The sequence below is a fragment of the Euprymna scolopes genome, chromosome 19, assembly GCF_053919585.1.
Source record: "Euprymna scolopes isolate OS-2025 chromosome 19, ASM5391958v1, whole genome shotgun sequence".
NCBI classification, from domain to species: Eukaryota; Metazoa; Mollusca; class Cephalopoda; order Sepiida; family Sepiolidae; genus Euprymna; species Euprymna scolopes.
In genome coordinates this window covers 15,029,636-15,051,845 of record NC_136500.1, presented here as the reverse complement: position 1 = coordinate 15,051,845, position 22,210 = coordinate 15,029,636, and the positions used below count along the sequence as shown (strand labels likewise).

The following is a 22,210-nucleotide window of genomic DNA, read 5'->3' as shown; positions in this document are numbered from 1 at the left end:
TGATTGTTGGCAGTCGTCAAGGCGGCTTTAGTTTCAGAACATCTATTTCGCTGGAAGAAATAATAATGACTGTGCGCAATGGTGGCGACACATTCTAGGTGTACCATAGCTGGCTGTTTGGTTTCTGATGAAATTTCTTGAAGGGTATGTAGCTGTCTAATAACATGTTCTGGAATTTTGAAATTGTGTCGCTTTGTTTTGTTTCTTAAATTTTATACTTTTGTCCCAACGCAAGAGCTATAATGGACGAGACAGAATTACGTGCATTTTTAGTTACAAAAATAATATTTTTCTATCAGAAACAAATGGAAGTGAGTCTGAAATGAACGGAGGTAGTTATGTGCCTTTTTCCCCCGAAATATTATTTTTTTTTCTTCTAAACAACATGGAAATAGTGTTTTTTTTTATTGACCGAATAGACATTTATCTCTCTTTAAAAATGGATCCGATGGGATAGATTATTTTATGAAAGAAATTAACTCGAATTATATTTTATTTCTCTTAACAACATGGATCACCGTTCAACAAAATAAAATGACTATTCCGAATGTAATATAGATAATCTAGGATGGAAGCTATCGATGACAAAAGTCTAGAATATGACTGATATAATAAATGTGAATGTATCCGGATTCCTCCTCACAAGAACATGATTGACTGTTGTAAGGCATAAATACGAACGGTTATAGCCGCCTGGAAAAGACGTCTAAAGATGCCAAAAGCCTAAGCTTAAAAATATTACCAGCTACTACGAACACACGTATTGATATTAATATTGAACTACTTTTTTATTTATTTATTTACAAAGAAAAGACAACTTTGTTATATATGGGTCGTAGAATTACAGTCATCTGCAAAAGATCTAGCTAATTTGCATATTCTATTAAACATTTATTTTAATTAATTCCCTATCATTTTTTTCAGTTTTCTCATGGGATAATCATCTTTAATTATTACGTGTAATTATATTCATACAGGTATTCTACATGATTTATACTGAATTATTTATGAAAACTGATTGAAAATATATTTTCGTCTGTGATTTGTATGTCTATAACTATAGATATATAGTGTTCTATACTATAGATATATAGTGTTCTATACTATAGATATATAGTGGTCTACACGTGAAAAGTGTTATATGAAGTGCTCCCATACTTACTTAAAAACAAAATAGACAACACACGAATATAAAAGAAACCCGTATATAAGAGACTTTGCCTCCGGTCCCGGCAACTCTCTTATATTCACGTTATACTGTATATATATATATATATATATATATATATATATATATATATATATATATATGCGTGTGTGTGCGTACGCGTTTGTGTGTGTGTGTGTGTGTGTGTGTGTGTGTGTGTGTGTGCACGCGTGCGTGTACATTGATCTTTATTATACGGTGGAAGATTGCGGTTCGTTTGTGTCGGGTTTACATTAAATGCGAATTAAGGTTTTCATGTTAACCTAACAATTTTTCTTTACTTTCTTTCTAGCAAGACTTCAAAAAGCGAAGATAAACGCATCTTATAGACAGTCATGTTTTTATCACCACCGACTATATGCTGATCGACGATGAGATATCGATTGCAGATCTAAGAGAATCAAATAAGACAAAGTTTACAAATAAATTCTAGAAAAAAAAAAAAAATAACAAATAAAATTTGCTGAATTAATATAGTAATTTACTACCAGCCCACTCAGTGCTGTCCTGATGTTTTGTACCACTAAGCCCGATCAGACTGAAAGTTAGATCTAACACTATGTCAGAAGATAGAGGGGAATCAGCTCTTCTACTTTGGTCGGGTACAAAACTCGCCGAGAATAAACTCGTCAGCTTTCCCCAGTATAGGCTCCTCAAGCAAACGGCAATATCACCCCAATCTACTCTTAGGTGAAGGTAATGTCCGAGATGTCAAACCGATTCGCTAACAAATTTCGAAAAGTTCTTAAGAAAAGGACATCTTTTTTTTAATCAATTACAGAATAATTTATTACGACAAAGGAAAGATTAGTGGTTCAAGTCTGCCTGTATATAAGTAACTGGTATGAACGACTGGCAATTCAGTTATGCGTTTTTCCGGTAAAAATTAAAAGAATGTTGGAAGTTCTTCCGGTAAAATAAAAAATAAAGTTAAAACTAAGGTCTTGGTTAATAACGTAACAAGAAAAAAAACAAAAAACTTGGTAATGTTTATATTTACTTGCATACCACCAGAATAAGATATGGCACGAGATCGGAGCCGGAATTCGGAAATATCAAACTCACTCAACCCTCTAGCGGGATACAAAATAGCCCAAAACAGATCAGTCAACATTCCCCAATAAAGACACCTAAAAGAAAATCAGCAATAAACCTGTGGTTTGAGTTGTTCCCCTGTGCAAATTGGCTGTTTGGAGAAATGGAAACTAGATGGCTCTGGTTGATAGTTAATTTGCATAAGTGGAGAAATGGGCAGCATATAAACGGTACTTTTTTTAAGCAGGGGGAAGAGCGCAGAGAGTGAAACGACGGTTGGAAGAAGTGACGGTGAATTCTTTTTGTGACGGTGAATTATATTTGGACGTTGAAGAGCTCAACCTTTTGGAAGGAACAGCTGTGTCTTATATATATATTTTTTAAATTTTCTTTTTTTTCTACTTCACTACAAGCTATTTCGGCGGGAACTATGGAAGCAAAGAGGATCAGCAGTGAAATGTTTAAGACGTTCTCTGGAGAGGGAGATGTTATAACCTGGCTGACCAAGGTTAAACTTGTCGCTAAGTTGCGGGCATCGCGGATGTAGCCAGCTTGATACCGCTGTATCTGGATGGTGATGCTCTGGCCCTATATGTGGAGATGCGGGAGTAGGATCGACTGTCTGTTGACGCCATTGAGGAAAAGTTGAAGGAAGCATTTACCGAAGGACCGTTTGTGGCATATGGCAAACTAAGCCGTATGGTGTGGACCGGAGAGCCAGTCGATGTTTACGCCAACAATATCAGGAGGTTTATGGGACTAGCAGGATTCAGTGGAGGAGGCCGTCGACAGATGGTTAAGATAGCCTTTATCAATGGCTTCCCGGACCATATTTCTATAGCTCTGCAGCAACTGCCCGGTGTAAATACTATGGAGGTGGCGGAGTTGATTACACAGGCTAGGGTGCTGGACAGGAAAAAAGAGAGTGAGCAGGGAATCGTAGCTGTCGCTCAACGAAGGGAACTGCAGCAGGAAATTGTGAAGGACGAAAAGCAGAGAGGACTGTGGCAGAGGCCCAGGTTCTCTAGCAGATGCTACCGATGCCAAGGCCCCCATATGGCGAGGGAGTGCAGGGAGCCAAAGCCAGAAGTCACGTGTTACCGCTATGGGGAAGTCGGCCACATCAGTAGATTCTGTCCCCAGGGAAACGAACAGGGCGAAGCCACTGCGCCGGTGGCTACCCCACTTATTCGATGAAGGCGCTTCAGGGTATGTCACCACAAGTAGAGATGACCCTAAATGGACGAAGTGCAAAAGCCCTTGTCGACACGGGCTGTACTTCAACAATTGTCACCAAAGACATGGTTGACACATGCAATGGAACCAGCAGCATTACGGCAGTTGACGGCAGAGAGGTGAAGTGCAATGGCACAAGTATCGTTCGGTTGATGGTACGTGGGATGTCACTAACAATCCAGGCGATTGTTATTAACAAAATTGTCACGGGTGTCGATGTGGTGCTAGGGATGGACGCAATTGCTCGACTAGGGGGCGTTACGGTATATAGGAACTCCGTGAGATTTGGAGGACATCAAAGGGCTGCAGGTGTGCAATTCGAAAAAGGTGTCACAGGAACGGCCGGGTCAGGCAAAAGTTGCACGATAGAGGACCAAGATTCTCTGCACACTTTGATGGTGAGAAATGGACAGTCAAGTGGGCATGGAAGGGAGAACCTCCCATACTGAACAACAGAATGGAATGCTACGAGCATACGTTGCGAGGAGGCACAAGAGTTGAATTTGAGAAGGAGGTGGACCGATGGATCTCAGAGGGGATTTTAAGACCATGGACGGAGAAGGTGGAAGGTGTGCTGCCGTTAATGGCGGTTGTTCAGCCCACAAAACAAAGTTCGGCCAGTACTGGACTTCAGGGAGCTGAACGTACCCGTTGCGTGTCACACGGGAGGCGATGTGATGGACGTGTGCGGAGAGACCATGCGAGAGTGGAGGCAGATTCAGAAGGCTGCGACCATTGTGGATTTAAAATCTGCATACCTACAGATCCACATTTCACAGGAATTCTGGAAATACCAGCTGGTCAGATACAAGGGCCGAACGTACTGCCTGACTAGGTTGGGTTTTGGCCTGAATTCTGCACCAAAAATCATGGCAGCGATCCTCAAAACGGTGCTAAGCAAGGAGGACGCAGTCAGAAGAGCCACCAGTTCCTACATTGATGATATTTTGGTGGATGAGACGGTAACAACTGCGGAGGACGTAGTAAAACACCTCAACAGCTTTCGGCTAATTGCAAAACGCCTGGAATCGTTGGAGGGAGGAGCTGTGTTAGGGCTCCAACTAAGAAAGGACCAGATAGGACGGTTAGTGTTCCGGAGGGGAAATGAGATCCCGGAGGTGTCGGAAAATTGAGCAGGCGAGAACTCTTCTCAATATGTGGAAGACTGATGGGCCATTACCCTATTGCAGGATGACTACGGACTGCATGTAGTTATATCAAAAGGCTAGCTAGTGGAGCGAAGTGGGAGGATGGAGTTGATAAAGAGACTGTGGACATTATGAGAGAGATTATTGAAGAGGTAAATAGGGGGGATCCAGTGAGAGGTGTTTGGCATGTACCCAACAGTGCAGAAGGTGTTGTGTGGTGTGATGCAAGTTGTATAGCAGTGGGGGTTACCTTGGAGATAGGTGGTGTTACTGCAGAAGATGCTGCTTGGTTGCGGAAGAAGGACGACGTGGCTCACATAAATGTGGCGGAACGGGATGCGGTTATGAAGGGCATCAACTTAGCCTTGAAATGGGGGCTACAGAATGTTGAGGTGAGGACCGACTCAGCCACTGTGTTCTCTTGGATCCAGTCCGAAGCTACAGGAGAAAGGAGGGTGAAGACGAAAGGCGCTGCCGAGATGCTAGAAAAGCGTCGATTGATGATGTTAAGGGAGCTGATTAGGGAATTTGATCTTCAACTTAGAGTCACTATTGTTCCTTCAGCGAAGAACAGAGCAGATGTGATGACGAGGGTGCAGAAGACCTGGCTAAAGGCGCCGAATGAGGCGGCTGTTGCAATATGTTGTTGCAATGAAGACACACTGAAGGATTTGCATGACATGCACCATTTTGGAGTGGATAGAACCTTGTTCTTCGCCAGGAAGGTGGACCCCAAAATCACAAAGGAGGCCGTTAGGACAGTGGTTGAGAGATGCAGCCGGTGTCAATCAATCGACCCTGCGCTGAGTAGACACGAAGCTGGTGAGGTTCAGGTGGCAGAGAACTGGAGCGGGTTGGCGATAGACGTAACGCACTATCGACAGAGGCCGTATTTGTCAATGGTCGACTGTGGACCAGGAAGAGTAGCCATTTGGAGGGAGATCAAGGCGGAAAATGCAGGTGAAATTGCAAAGGTCTTGTAAGAGGTGTTTTTGGAGAGGGGTCCAGTGACGGAAGTGCTAATGGACAATGGAACTGCCTTTCGCTCAGCTGCCATGGAGAATGTGTTGGATAAGTGGGGAGTGCGGCGCTATTTCAGGGCTGCATATAGACCAGGCGGAAACGGAATTGTGAAGCCACATCACAGGACTATTAAGGCTATAGCTGAAAGGGGTAAGATTTCGCCGCCAGAAGCTGTCTTCTGGTATAATATGGCTCCAAAGTCAGGGCAAAAAGTGGAGTCAGTGCCGCAGAGGGCAGTCTTCAAGTACGAGTGGCGGCATTTCCCTACTGCGCCGGTACCCGCGGAGGAAGGCGAGAAGCGAGCGACTGTGCAAGTGGGAGAGGAAGTGTGGATCAAACCGCCTGATGCTCGCTGTACCACACGCTGGGGGGAGGGGCATTGTGACAAGTGTCCAGTCCCTGAACAATGTATCTATCGACGGCATCCCTCGACACATCCTTGATGTGCGGCCGGTAGTGGTGTCATCAGAGGAAGACAGCGACGTCGAGCCAAGTAGCGACGTTCACGAAGAGGCTCCGCGGAGATCGCAGCGAGAGAGACGGCCGCCATGTTGGTCGAGCGACTACATGATGGGTTGACATGTGATGATCGTGTAGATCAAGGGGGCGTGTAGTTTGAGTTGTCCCCCTTTGCAAATTGGCTGTTTGGAGAAATGGAAAACTAGATGGCTCTGGTTGATAGTTAATTTGCATAAGTGGAGAAATGGGCAACATATAAACGGTACTTTTTTTTTTTTTTTTTTTTTAAGCATGGGGAAGAGTGCAGAGAGTGAAACGACGGTTGGAAGAAGTGACGGTGAATTATTTTTGGACGTTGAAGAGCTCAACCTTTTGGAAGGAACAGCTGTGTCTTATATATTTTTTTTTAATTTCTTTTTTTTTTCTACTTCACTACAAAACCAACAACTTAAACTGAGGAGATACTGCCTGGAAGATGTACACCTTTTAGTAAAAGGCACAATTTGGTAGAGTCAAGGTAGTTCCGGTCCTGTCGGATTAAAAACCGAGAACAAATCCTCGACGTGTATAAAAAGCGATCGAAACCGTTGCGTACTCTTCATTTTCTTTCACACGCGTGTATTTAATGATACGAAAGTCAAAGAGACACGGAATGGTGACTATAAAATCGTCTATGATACAGAAAATCTTCCTGAAAAATAAGCATAGAAAGCGTTTCCCAATTTTATGTTCTGTGATGTCTTGATATATTTCTCGTTTTAACTTTGTTTATAGCTATAAAAAAGAAGACGAATAAAAAGTGGGCAATACTCACCAGCATCGGCTCGACAAAAACTATCAACGAGACCTTCAAATGTATCCGGTTCCTTGCAAGGTGGACATACATTGTCTTCTAGGGAAAAAGAGAAACAGAGAGGGAAAAAAGCGTTTCAGTTGTGAAGATTATAAAAAAAAAAAAAAAGTCGTGTTCAGATAAACAAACCGAAAGTGAATTTTTATTTATTTTTTTTATTTATTTAAAGGCAATTTTTTTGCATATCCAAAATACAGATCGTGTTGAGAGATTAACTTTATTATTTAGAAACCTATTTTGAATATGGGAGGGGAAGGCGTTTTGTAACTATTCTGTAATTTAGTACTATTTAATAGACAAAGGATACTGTAAAAATTATTTTCAACTTTGAAAATTCTATCTAAAAATGAGGACAGTCGGTCTTCTGCATTAGTATCCTCCCATTTTAGAAGTAAATATCTTTAAAGGAATAAATATTGTCATTGTGTTATAGCAAGAATCTGCAAAAGAGGATGTCTTCAAAACTGAAACTGATTGCCAATTATTTTAAACATTTATAAACTTAAATTCTTTTTTTTATTTTTTTTTTTAATTTTAATAATTTTTTTTTGAAATTTTGATTTGTTGACAAAGTTTAATGAACGATCCGTAATCTTTTGAGTCAAAGTTGCTAATAAAATAAATATGTAGCTAAAAAAAGTTTACATGTGGTAAAGAGTCTTAATGTTTTAAATAACTGTAATAGAATTAATAAAAAGCACATCCATTTTTAAAAAGTCAAAAGATTTCATAATACACTGTGATGTCATACTAGATCGTCTCTTTCTGTTCTTCTCTCTTTCTTAATTTTTTTAGTATCAATAGACAATGCGTCCAAATATTTAAAAAGAATAAATGTGGTCAATGAGTTTTATGAAGATAATAAAAAATTAAATTTAAAAAAAATATAAGCGAATGGTTGAAAGCTAAAAATATATTTTTACTTATTTATTTTAAACATTTATGAAAACTAACGCTGGGAAACATTGATTTAGTAGACGACCCGTATTATTGAATAAATGTTGATACACTGTATATTAAATAAATAGATAACTAAGAAAAGAGAAGTTACGCATTGGACATGTTAAAGAACATCAATATTTTAAACGGCTGGAACAGAATCAATAAAAAGTACTATTGCTAATGGAGTACTCTTGCCACATTTGGGCAGGAGCTGCTAGAAAAGACTTATCCTGCCCTGATAGAGTTCAAAATAGACTTCATAGCCTCGTAGGGGATACCCTTTTCTCTTCCCTGCAACGTCTTTCTCACAGAAGAGATGTTGCGAGTTTGTCTCTGCTTTATCCTTATTTTCATGGCAAGTGCTTGGCTGAGCTCCAATCTATGGTCCCCCCTCGCCAAACTTTCACAAGAAACACCCGTCTAGCAGAAAACACTATCACTAATTTTCCCCATCTGTGCCTAAACCTAAACGTAGATTCCATGAACAAAGCTTCTTTCTTAGAACTGCACTCCTATGGAATTGTCTTCCGTTTTCCTGCTTTCCAGCTGACTACAATATGGTTGTCTTCAAGTCTAACGTAAACAAGTTTTTGATCAGCCGTTCCATATAAGTTAACAAATTTACCGAATTTCCATTACTAACGATTACTATATTGTCCAATTTCTACTATACACTCTTTAACCCCTATCCTCGAGTGGCCTCTTGGTCTTGATAAGTGGTGATGCCTATGTAAAATATAAAAACAGCTCATCCACTTTTTTCAACACGTCCAATTTTCACAAAGTTAAAGGACTTCAGAATACACTGTGATGTCATAGTAGACCCCCTTTCTTTCCTTCTTTCTTTCTTTACATCATTTAATTTCTTTCAGCGATTCCCTTAACATTAATCATTCATTTACGTTATTCGCCTTTCGTCGCAGCATGTTAACAAGTTATGTTCAGTGGAAATGTGCACGGTAACAAGCAAGGTAAAAACTGCATCAGAGTTACAATAATATATAGATAAATATTTTCAATTTATTTTTGATGCCATGAAGCATTGTCTAGTATTACTAAATTTTAAACGCATATTTATATTAAGCATCAAATGAAGTTGTTTCGATTTGTAAATTGGAGTCCAACTTTCATGCATTTCACATGGTTTCTCAGATAACATATTGTCGTTTATGTTTTATAACATTTCAACTGTTGAAATCACCAGGAATTTTTAGGGAAATATTAACTGACCTCTTTATCATTGACATTTAATTTTGCTGCTTGTGCATTATAATTGGATATTTAAAAAGTGCATTTTAAGTTTTCAAAAATCACTATTACGTAATTACGTGTCGTGTCCAAATTTTTTTAAAAAATTCCAAAAATAGCGGAAAGCGATCAAATAGAAAAATAATTACAAGAACAGATTAAAATGTGTTGAATAATGCAGTTTTATCGGTTTCTTCTATCGCTGTTAATTCAGTATTACAAACTGAGTTATCTCCCTTGTTTTCCGCTATTTAAAATAAATAGAAAATGGCTGATCGAAAATATACATTGACAACGGGGGTTTTTTTTTGTAAAAAATAGTTCTAGCAGATTTTCTACACGAATCATTTCTTGTAATTTTTTCTTTTTTGATTTTTTTTACTAATTCCGACATGAAATATGAGTACGTAATAATGCTTTTACTTAAAACGCATCCTTTATCCAATTTTAATGTACAAGCGCATTAATATTTAACAACTATCAATAAATAATAGACAAGCTAAACAGATCGATAGTCAAAATTAAAAGGAAAATGTAAAAGTTTGACATCAGAAAAGATCATAAGAATTTTGAAATTCTATTGTTAGTATTGGTTTCCATTACAATTGATCAAGTAAAAGTTAAAAAGGGAAACCGAGACAGTAAAAGTCTTAACAAGAGATTTACTCGCTAACTTGTCCTGTAATGGGATATATATATATATATATATATATATATATATATATATATATATATAATAAATGACAAAAATTTTCTACAGAAATATATATATATATATATATATATATAAAATATATTTTTAGTCATCGACATACAGACCTGTTTCGTTGTTTCACAACTCATCAGTGCCGCTAGACTAACACCTCTCCCAATCCGAGGATCGAACCTAGAACCGTCGTGATGACAATCGGCAGTCCTACCCCCTGACTACGGAATCGGTGGCCGAAATTAAACTGTCCGAATGCCTATTTAAATAAACATCCGTCCGCCACTCGTAGAGGGCTCAAACGTTTGTTTGTAAACAAATCGCGAGCTTCGCATTATTTCAGCTAAATTAAGTAGCGAGTAAGATAATTTACGAGAGTGCTCTACCGAAGAGGGGAGCTTTATAAAATATATTTTTAGTCATCGACATACAGACCGGTTTCGTTGTTTCACAACTCATCAGTGCCGCTAGACTAATACCTCTCCCAAGCCGAGGATCGAACCTAGAACCGTCGTTATATATATATATATATATATATATATATATATATATATATATATATATATAAGCGAACGTGTCTGTCTGTCTGTCTGTCTGTCTGTGTACATTTCCCTACACAATAACTCTGTCAATTTTTAGTCTACAGACTCGAAATTTGATATACAGGATATGGAGATTTGGGAAAATCTATGTGATCGGTTTTCGACCAGAAATTTTGTTTTTAAGGGGTACTAATCTCATTTTGGTGCAGTGCAAGAGCGGACACCGCAGGCCGTTGAGTTGCCGTTTGCATTCAAACAGTTTCGCTTTATACGAAAAAGATAAACAAACAGTCGAAACGAGGGAATTTTTTACAACTCGATAAAAAAAAAGATAGAGACAATATCCGTTTGCGAATCTGAGATATTACGATATAGGAAGTATTAGAAAACTTCTCCTGGAATCTAACCGACGCGAAAACCCCGACGCACTCGTGGACATACACAAACGCGTGTCCATTTTGCTATTTATATATTAGAAGACTTGTCTGGGTGCCCGACGTTGCCTGGGTTTATGGATGGGTGTGTGAAGAAAAAAAAACGAAAGAAAGTGGTAGTAGGCAGGCAGGCTCAAACCCATACCGCGAAGGAGGAAACGAACGTGAACAAAAAACGTGACGTCTTTGTAGTTGTGTCCATCGTCAAACCGGAAGTGGTTAGTCAATCGAACAGAGGGTATGACTTTCGAAAATATCGGTCAAATAGAGACTCCTCCTTGTAGAAAAGTGCTCAGTTCAGAGTGAAGAAAAAATTTTTAGCCAATCTTTCGATATTTTTCGTCCGAAAGGTCGAACTTCAAAACAGGACTGCTCTCGTGAAAATCTGCCGACTTTATCAAAAGTTTTAGGAATAAATACATACATACATACATACATACATACTACATTTAATCCGACAGGTGAGATTTATATTATAGATTGTATTTCCCCGGTTAAGATTCTGTTATGAATCGAAACATCGTATTTAATTTTAATAAAACAATGTGTTTATTTATTGAAAAAAAATCTGCATTTGTTTTTTTCCATTAACCATTTAATTTTTAATTTTACACACACACACACACACACACACACACACACACAAAATTGAGAAAAAAAAACAATGTAAATAGTATGCTATATTCCAATTTTTTGATTTCCTCTAAAGAATAAGTCTTACTTAGTCATTTGTGAACGTTGCATCAGTCGGCACCATGGCGAAACATCAGAAACTTGATTACTCTGTGAGACAAGCTATTGCGAAGCTACACAAGGAAAAGCACACGATTAGAGAGATTTCAGAGAAAGTGAAACGTTCCAAGAGTGTTGTAGGCAGAGTTTTTAAATCCTACAATGATACTGGCAAAATAGTGCTTTTAAAACCGGCAGACCCCGCAAAACTTCGGCAAGAGAAAATCTAATAATGCAGCGTATGTCATTAAAGGACCGTTTTAAGTCTTGCACAGAAATTAAAAGGGTTATGAAGAGTACCTCATGTGTTAATGTGTCAAAACAGACCGTTTCTAGAAGACTGCAAGAAATAGGGCTGTTTAATCGAACCCCAGGGAAGAAACCACTTGTTAGTTCGAAGAAAAAAAAGAAGAGATTAGAGTTTGCAAACAGGTATCTAATTTGAACATATGAAAATTGGGCAAAAGTATTTTTCATTGATGAAAGCAAGTTTAATTTATTTGGAAATGATGGAAAAACGTAAAAGAGACGTATTGGTGAAAGATTAAGTGCAAAGTGTACTAAGAAAACTGTCAAGTTTGGGGGCGGAAGCGTCATGGTATTTGGAATGTTTTCTAGCCAGGGTAAAACGCCTCTTTTCCGGTTACAAACTCGTGTAAACGTGCAGATATAAAAACATTGTTCAAGATTATGCTGTGCCAATCATACAGAATTCAGATTTCGATAGGGCTACCTTTATGTAAGATAATGCCCCATGTCACAAGGCAAAGGTGGTAATGAGTTACCTTAGCGAGCAAGATTTGGAAATTATGGATTGGCCACCGAAAATTCTTGACCTAAATCCAATAAAAAATCTTTGGAAGACCTTAGGAGTGAAAGTTATGTAAAGAAATTCCACCAACACGGAGGATTTGTGGGTGAAGCTTCAAGAAGAATGGTCTAAAATTAGTATCGCGGATTGTCAATAACTGATTCGTTCTTGTAGTTGAAGATGTGCAGCTGTCATTGAGAGCAAGGGCTCATTTACTAAATATTGATTATACGTGTATTTTTATTGTTTTTTAACTGTTTACATTGTTTTTCTCAATTTTGTCTCTTACTTTAGGACGTCAGTATTTTGAAAATAAATAAATAATTGTTATAATTCTTTTTCTATCCTTTGCAAGTGATTCAAATTTTAGTATGTTATTGTGAATGATAACGACTATCAGTTGTCAAAATTTCAGCTTTTCACAGTTTTTATCTCTAACAAATATTAGGTTTTAAAATTTTGTCCATTAGTTTTGGACATTACTGCATATATATAATCATATGTGTGTATATAATTGTATATATGTATATATATGCATATGCATATATATGAATATATATACGTATAAATATGTATATGTATATATATATGTATATGTATATGTATGTCCATGTATATATATGTATAAATGTGTACATATGTGTATATATATGTATATATGTGTATATATATGTATATATATGTACATATATGTTTATATGTGGATATATATGTTTATATGCGTATATATATATATATATATACATATGTGCATATACCTATAAAAGTGAAAGTGTCTCTCTATCTGTCTTTCTATCTGTGTGTCTGTGTACATTTCCCTACACAATAACTCTGCTAATTTTCAGTCTACATACTCGAAATTTGATATACAGGGTTTTGAGATTTCGGAAAATCTTTGTAATCACTTTTCTTCTAGAAATTTGGCTGTTAAGGGGTCAAAGTTAAACGATTTTACCTTTGAGAACTCTACCAAACTCCTCCACAAATTTTGGGTCGAAACACTTGAACAGGGCTCTAACTTAATAACTTTATTTGACCCCAAAACAATAAATGTTAAGGGGTCATAATAGGGATCAAAGTTAAAAATATTGACCGCTTTTTTTTTCTTTTTTTTTTTTTTTTTTGCTCAACATGCACCTCCAAACACCCGGGTAACGCCGGGCTGAAATGCTAGTATATCTATAAAAGTTTGTCAAGTGTCTGTGTGGGTGTATGTGTGTGTGTGTGTGTGTGTGGGTGGGTGGTGTCTGTCTGTCTGTGTACATTTCCCTACGCAATAACTCTGTCAACTTTCAGTCTACAGACTCGAAATTTGATATATAGGGTACTGAGATTTGGTAACATCTTCGTAATCAGTTTTCTGCCAGAAATTTAGCTGATAAGGGGTCAAAGTTAAACGATTTGACCTTTGAGAACTCTACAAAACTCCTCTGATAATTTTGTGTCTAAACACTTGAAATTTTAGATATAGGTTCCTTGGACATGGATCTAACTGAATAACTTGATTTGAGCCCAAAATAACAAATGTTAAGGGGTCATAATAGAGGTCAAATTTAAAATTAATTGACCTCTCTACCAAATTACTGAAGACAATTTCTGGTCTAAACATTTGAAATTTTACATAAAGGGTATTCAGAGATAGGGCAAGATTTTTCATCGATTTGGGTCGAAAATTTGAGCTACAAATATATAAATCTATGTATGTATGTTTGCATGTCTGCCTAAAACTTTCGACAGAGGCGACAGATTTTCACAATATCAGTATTGTTTTGAAGCTCGACCTTTCAGACGACAAAAACCGAAAAAGTGGCTAAAAAACATTAATTTCTTCACTCTCAGCTGGGCACTTTCTACAGGAAGGGGTTGATTTTGTCGCCGATATTTTCGAAAGTCATCCCCTCTTTTCGATTGTCTATCCTTAATTTAAACCTACGTTACTTCTGTAAAGACGTCAAGTGTTTTTTCACATTCTTTTCTTCCTTCGCGATACGGGTTCGGGCCTGCCTTCCTACTACCACTTTTTTTTTGTTGCTCAACACACACCTCCAAACACCCAGCAACGCCGGGCACCCATGCTAGTATATATATATATATATATATATATATATATATATATATATATATATATATATATATATATATATGTAATTTCCATGTTATATTTTTATGTTATTGCTTTGTTTACCACATTGAGCTCTCATACCCGGATTTCCTCCTGGAATTATTCCATTATAACACTATATATATATATATATATATATATATATATATATATATATATATATATATATATATACTAGCATTTCAGCCCGGCGTTGCCCGGGTGTTTGGAGGTGTATGCTGAGCAAAAAAAAAAAAAAAAAAGAGTAAATTTTTTTTTTAATTTGACCCCTATTATGACCCCTTAAAATTTATAGTTTCGGGCTCAAATCACTTTATTAAGTTAGATCCAGGTTCAAGGAACCTATATCTAAAATTTCAAGTGTCTAGACCCAAAATTGTCGGAGGAGTTTGGTAGAGTTCTTAAAGGTCAAATCGTTGAAATTTGACCCTTTAACAGCCCAATTTCTGGCTGACACCCGTCACATCGATTTTCCCAAATCTCAGTACCCGGTATTTCAAATTTCGAGTCTATAGACTAAAAATTGACAGAGTTATTGCGTAGGGAAATGTACACAGACAGACAGACAGACACGTTCACTTTTATATATATATATATATATATATATATATATATGTATATATATGTGTGTGTGTTCGTATGTATGTATATATGTATGTATGTATATTTATACTAACAGGCATCTTGGCGTTGTCCGTTGAATCTACATTTATTCTTGATCCTCCACGTATACGTGACATTATTCATCTATTGTACATATTTATTATATATGCTATGACGTCTAGGGATTTATTTAAATAGATATAGTTTCATATATGCATATGTATATATCTATATATACGTGTTTCGTTGAACAGCAGGTATAATTTATTTTGTTTTAACTTGTAATCCGTTTTTTTTCCATTTGACCAGGCAATCTTCGAACATTCTGTTTGAGTGTAAAAAGAAATTAGCCATAATCGCTCACGTTTTCAACTTCCCTTTACTGTCTTCAGGCGAGTGATGTAATTAAAAATTGAAGTCGATTGAAATCGTTTAAAATCATTAAAAGCATTTAAGCGTGACTTCCCCCTCATATTGAGCCTGATTGGGGGGGGGCATAGGTTACAATGTGATATGAATAAAATGGCGTTTTTTTTTAAATTAATATTTCTAAAATCGTTTTGGGTGGTGTCATGTGGTACAAGGTGTTGGTACATAGAGCTGTTAGGGAAAGACATGTGACATTTAAGACGGCGAGCTTTACTGGCTTATTCCGGTGTCCGAGTTGTTTCTTGAGAAACATTTTCCTACGGGACATTTAAAAACATACACGGCATTGCTTGTTTTTAGTAAATTGTCGTTGGGTGTAGAGTTATTGGTTATTATTAAATGAGTACATTGGCATAACTAGAACCAGTATATCTCGCGAGCTAACATGTCACCTGTCTTCTTCTGACAGCTCCATCTACCAACACTTTGTAGCACATGACACCCAAAAAACGAATTTAGAAACATACTAAAAAAACACCGTCATTTTAGCGTTCTTACATTGTGATCTGCGCTTCTCAATCATTGAAGCCCTACTCATTTGCATAAAAAAACGACCATCAATCAGACTCAATATGAGGAGGAAGACACATCTAAGTGCTTTTAATGATTTTAAACGATTTTAATAAACTTTTTCAATAAATTTACCAAACGCAATTTTTAATTCCATCACTCACTTGAAGACGACTCATGGAAGTCAAAACGTTCGCGACTATAGCAAATTTCTATTAATAATCGAACAGAACGTTCGAACATTGGCCCGCCAAATAAAACAAAACGAAAAAAAAAAACAATTTGCAAGAAAGACAGAAATTATCCCTGCTATTCAACAAAGCATGCGTAAGAGGAAAAAGGTTGGCCAAATATATTAATCTATATATGTGTATATATGGCAATTAAGCTACACAGAATATTCTGCGTTTCATCCACGCCAGGATTCGTCAGGCTTATACGAAGAGTTGTGGTTGCCTCGCGTTTTTATATACGCACATTCTATTGAGTTTTTAGTTAGCCAATCAGCTTCCTAGTTTCCAGGTTCGTAAGCGGTGTAGCTTAATTGCTATAAATATTTTTATATTTTTATAACTTACTACCTAGCTCTACCTATGTATTGAGCACTGTTGAAGTAAATACTTAAAGTTTACGCATAAAATTATACTTTCGTATATTAATTTATGTGATTTAATGAAATAGTCATATGTGTATATATGTGTGTGTGTATATGTGTATATCATAGTTCCATTTTCATTAAAAAAAAAAAAGACTATTTTAAGCAAATTTATGTGATTGCACCCCTCCCCTTGTCAAGAATGGCTTTCTAAAATCTCAATTGGGAGTTATCTCCCTTGTTTCTGTAGACATTTTAAAGGAGGCGTTTGGTTTCTCTTATAAATAAAAGTAATTGATCAATTTACGTGCTTTCTGATGTACGATATGTTATTTCCATTTCGAATACTTACATCATACAAGTTTTTCGTTTTTTTTTTCTTTTTTTTTTTTTTTGTGTGTGTGTGTGTGTGTGTGTGTGTGTGTGTGTGTGTGTGTGTGTGTGTGTGCGAACGCGTGCATGTGTGTGTGAAACATTCTGCAGAAGCACCGAAAATCTCCCGGTCAACGTCGAGTCTGTACAGCAACTTGAACATATTTTAATCTCGTTCATGTCCTCTTACTGCGTTGAATTTTCAGCTGAACAGGCGGAAACAGTTCTACATCAGAATAGCACGGACAGTCTTGTTGCATGCGTCTTCGTATACTTCCCCGCCCATTATTCGTCTGACTACTAAACCAAATACCCTTTTATTTATTTAAGATTCCTCAGCTGATTTTGGTTTAATGTAAACACTGATTGGCCAGGAATAGAGAAAAGTCAGAAGCTGTCCGTTTTCGTTGCTGTCTATATTGTCGCATTGCAGTAAATATTTAGGTGGAAGCCCACAGTTCAAGCTAAATTTTTAAAAAATTACAGAAAATACAGGAAAAAATCTTTATGGTGTACTAACTCGTCAGGGAACGATGTCATTTTCCCAAAATCACGCAAATCGATCAAGTAGTTTTACTTTTACCTAAGAAAATAAGACTTAATGAATAAGCAAAAAAAGTCGCCATTTTGATAAAAAAAGGGCGAATCAGACTTGCGAAATCAACCTTGTAAGACTAACGGTTTCTCATTGCTTCCTTTAAATCGTTTGAAAATGATTTTATTTATAAAAATAAAAGTACTTGATCAATTCACGTGATTTTTGAAATATGACATTTTCATTCTGTAACAGGTAAGTACATTATAAAGATTGTTCTGTATTTTTGTTTTGTAATTAGGTTGAATTCTAAATAAGCACCGACATTTACTTCCTTCTCATCACAGGAACATGTGGCACAAGGCCAGAAGTTAGGGAAAGGAAAACCAGCGCACTCGAAGAAGTGCATTCTGGCTTTACAAAATGATTCATCTCGACACTGCCTATTAGGAGCGCTTCAGGCAGTCAGCAATAAATAATAAAGCAATCCCTTTTACGCAGAGAGAAAGTAATGCCTGGGAAGGTGCACCTTATAGGACTGAGTAAGGCCATACCCCAGGCCAAGAGATCACTACTAGCTGATGTTACAGCAACCCACCATCAGTTGGGATAATTATCTTCTCCATCACCGTAAAAAGATGTGGCACATGTTCGAAAGGTGTGGATAGAAAGATCAGCACACCAGAGGTAATGTCCTCTAGTCCTACAAAACATGCCTGCACATCCTGCCTCGATAGAATAAAAATGACATTTCAAAATTTAGTTGGTGGGGAGGTGCCATCTTTTTTTACTGCAGACTTTTTTTTCTCATAAGAGAGACGTTGTTTATTTTTCTCTGCACTATCGTCATTTTCATAGTAAGTACTCGACTGAGATTCAATCTCTGTCCCACCTCTCTGTAAAACATTCGCAGCAAAGGTCATCGAGCTACAACCAATGTAAAAAAAAATACGACTGACAACATGGGTGTGTCAATTCGTTCTTCAGAAACACTTTCACTTGGGGATGTTGGCAACCTTCCTGTGGTCTCTCCTAGAAGTACCCGATGTCTTTCTATAAATAATTCTGACTATAAAGATATCGGGTAAACTATCGCAAATTATAAAATCAGCTGATTCATACGAAATAAATGAATGATAGAGATATTTGAATATTGGCATAAGCCAGAATCAGAATGTACTATCTGTCCTGACGCTACACTTAGTCCATTAACGCACATGGTCCTTTTTTAAAGACCACACATAAAATGTTTAATATATACTGAACAATTACTTTTTTCAGAAATCTTTTTTTAAGACTAAATATCTACGTATATATAAAATATAGGTAGAATTCATTTTATAACAATTTCATCTGATATTTTGAAGCTGAACAAATTAACTAAAAAAAAATTAGGCATTAATAGGTTAATTCGTCCTAAGTCAATGAAAGGGGAAACCCTTCTATACTAAGGTAATTTTATTTTGCCTACTTTTAGAGTGCCACTTTTGGGGGAAAGCTAGTTACTATCCCCCATTAAAAACGACCTTGTGTCACATTTTTCTTTCATAGGGAAGCAAATAAATACCTACTGTCTGGTGTGGGTAGTTTTCTAGCACAGTAGAGGGAGCCATACTTCTATACCTTGGCAATGTCTACAATGTAGTTGTACCATATGATTTAATTATAGTTGACTGTCAATAAACAGTGACGGTAGCGAGAGTGATAAACGCCGTATAAAATAAAAGCGAGAGATCAAACGACATGAAGCGAAAAAAATAAGTTTTAGATAGAGCTAAGTTAGTAAGAGATGTTCACAATTTCAAATTGCGACTAAATAGAACGCTTAAAATATTTTTTTTTCGAACATAACACAATGTCTCAGCTTAGGAATATTTTAGCATGTATTTTATGTGATAAAAAATATATAGTGAAAATAATTTGTAGAAATAAACTTTCATTATTGTGTGCAACAATGACAACAAAAGCAGTAGAAATCGTCACATTTTTTTAAAATAGCAAAATCAACTTTATTTAATTTGGTTTTTATACATTCCATTCGCCACTGCATCTTCATGTTTCTCAAGTTGACGATATAGACAGCATTTATTCATTTCGGATGAATCAGATAAGTCTGTTATTGGCATTGGTTTTCCCGATATCTTTCTAGTTAGAATTCTATCAGGAAATATATCGGGTACTTACAACGGAGTACTATGTGGAGTTTGTCAACATCTCTGAGTAAAGTTGTTTCTGTGGAATTTCAATACTAACCTAAATAATACAGCAAATTAACCCTAATCTTAAGCCTAACCCGACACACTGATCCGCGTTAGGTCAGTAATATTTACACGAGGTTGATCCTGATCAGTACAAGATCGGTGACTGTTTGGGAATCAGGTGCTGTATGTATGCATGTATGTATGTATGTATGTATGTATGTATGTATGTATGTATGTATGTATGTATGCCTTGTGGACCAAAGTTCTTTTAACCAAAGGCTAAGGGTGAGGTAATCCTGACAGAAACGTCCAGAAGAGCTTAGGCCCTGTAAGCTGCGGTATACATGACCCATCGGCATGTGAAATATGCTCTGGTGCCCAGCAACCTAAGTCCCAGTCATGGATCAAATGGCATGATGGGTGGAGCGGGCTCCGTAAGTCGTGGTGAAGGCAACCTCTTTTGGAGAAAGAAACCCCTGATATAAAACCTGCGGCGACTACTGAATCTAATGATGTTGACTTGTTCTTCTTTTTGGTTCAATGTGGCAGTTGTTCAGAGAGTGGGATTGTCTCGGTGCAAAGTCTTTCCTCACTATAAAAAGCTTCAAGCACAGGCATTACTTGATATGCAATTGAATACACATTTTACCATCAGTGTGTATCAAAAAGGCCGGCTGTAGCCTACAACGGCAAACGGACACTCAATGAGGACTGATGCGGATATGGGCTTCAATGGAAATAAAGGCTCTGGAACATCAAAAGTTTGGACCGGTAGGTGTTCAGGGCACCACAGCCTGGACCCGATCATCAGCAGATGTGCAGGACTGTAGAAAGTTCATATTAGTGACCGTCCGGCACGTGCTGCTAGTGGCGCTCATGTCTGTCTCATTTGAGCCAGAAATGTATTAAGTAATGGCAATACTCGAGAACGAGTTTGCTGCCATCATCTATGTATGTATGTATGTATGTATGTATGTATGTATGTATGTATGTATGTGTCCGTATGCATGTATGTATGTGTCCGTATGCATGTATGTATGTATATATTTATGTGCGTATATATGCATGTATGCATATATATATGTACATATATATGCATGTATACATGTATGTGTGTATGTATGTATGCATTTATTGTTGTTGCTGTTGTTGTTCTTGAGGCAGAGCAGCATCATGCATAAGTTTCGTATGAATCAGACGATTAGCATTTGTTTCCGATATTTTTCTAGTTGAAATTCTTTCTAGAAAAATATCCAGTACTTACAGAGAAGGGACCACGTGAAAGTTGTCAACATCCCTTGAAACCAAGAATTACAACTACAAAAACTAAGCACTGCTGCGTGATTATACCGGAAAGAGGCCAGAGAGCATTAATAATTTACTGTTGTCGAACTTATCCCATAAGGCTCTTACAAAATGGAGAATATCGGCCCTGCCGGTAATCAATGCTCCTATCTTAAAGATAGAGTAACAACTATAAATATATCATTTTGCATAACGAATGTTGTTTGCCTTTCATAATTATCAACTGTATATGTTAACCGTATTTTTAGTCTTAGCCTTTCGTTTTGAATATGTTTGGAATATATGTTTAGTACATGAGCTGTGAAATTAAATAACTTATATTCTGACGGGGCCTATGAGACAGACGTACCAAATGAGAAGCAGACTAATAGAGGTGATATATTATTATGTGACGAATGCGAGGAGGGGAACTAGTTACGTAGTGCCAACCTTGTATGCACACGACGGGGGAGAAGAGAGTGAAGACTAATGAAGTTCTAAAAGTTTCGGTTTTGGTTTACGCCAGTTATTCCAAACGTTTTTTACATGGCGACACACTATTGAGGGTTTTTTTTTGTAATTGCCTTGGCTATTGAGGATTTTTTTGTTTTGTTTTATTTTTTAATTTTCTCGACACACCTATTACAAAAAGTAAATATTTCTAATCATAAGCCTTTTTGCAATAAAATAATTTAAAAAAAAACAAAAAAAAACAAAGTAGAATTTTTATTCACATAAATCAACATATCTTGTATTCGATATCTGGCATAGAATAATAATGGTGAATGTCAGTGTGACAGTTGTGTCTGATACTTCTTAACTACTGATCTTATATGTGGGCGAATATGAGAGAGACACACATTTAACTTTTCTTCCATTTTTTTTTTTAGTCTTTCACGTTTTATTTAATATTTTTAATGTTGTTTAGGTAAGAAAATACCAGTTCACACAGTTACGGAGTTGAGAATTGCAATAAAGCTTTGATTGCTTTTTTACTTAGAGATGGCTACTCTTTCATGACAGAAATCCAAAAAGACACCCCACAACCACCATAGGTTATGCGTACTTTAATTTGAGATTACGATCACTGGTCCATGGGTTCCTTGGCCTTCGGGACAAGATCAAAGTGTAGTATCTGTTCCGGCAGATGCTGCAAGCTATGACTAGCTATGACTAGCAAAGA

The 22,210-nt window shown here is 36.9% G+C and overlaps 1 protein-coding gene across 1 annotated transcript in view; it reads right to left on the bottom strand.

Moving 5' to 3' along the window:
- Positions 1-22,210, bottom strand: part of LOC145303442 (secreted frizzled-related protein 1-like) — a 447,909-nt gene that overhangs the window by 110,306 nt on the left and 315,393 nt on the right. The window contains 1 exon segment of the mRNA XM_080144772.1: positions 6,923-6,997. Within this exon segment, the coding sequence (XP_080000898.1) occupies positions 6,923-6,997 (75 nt within the window).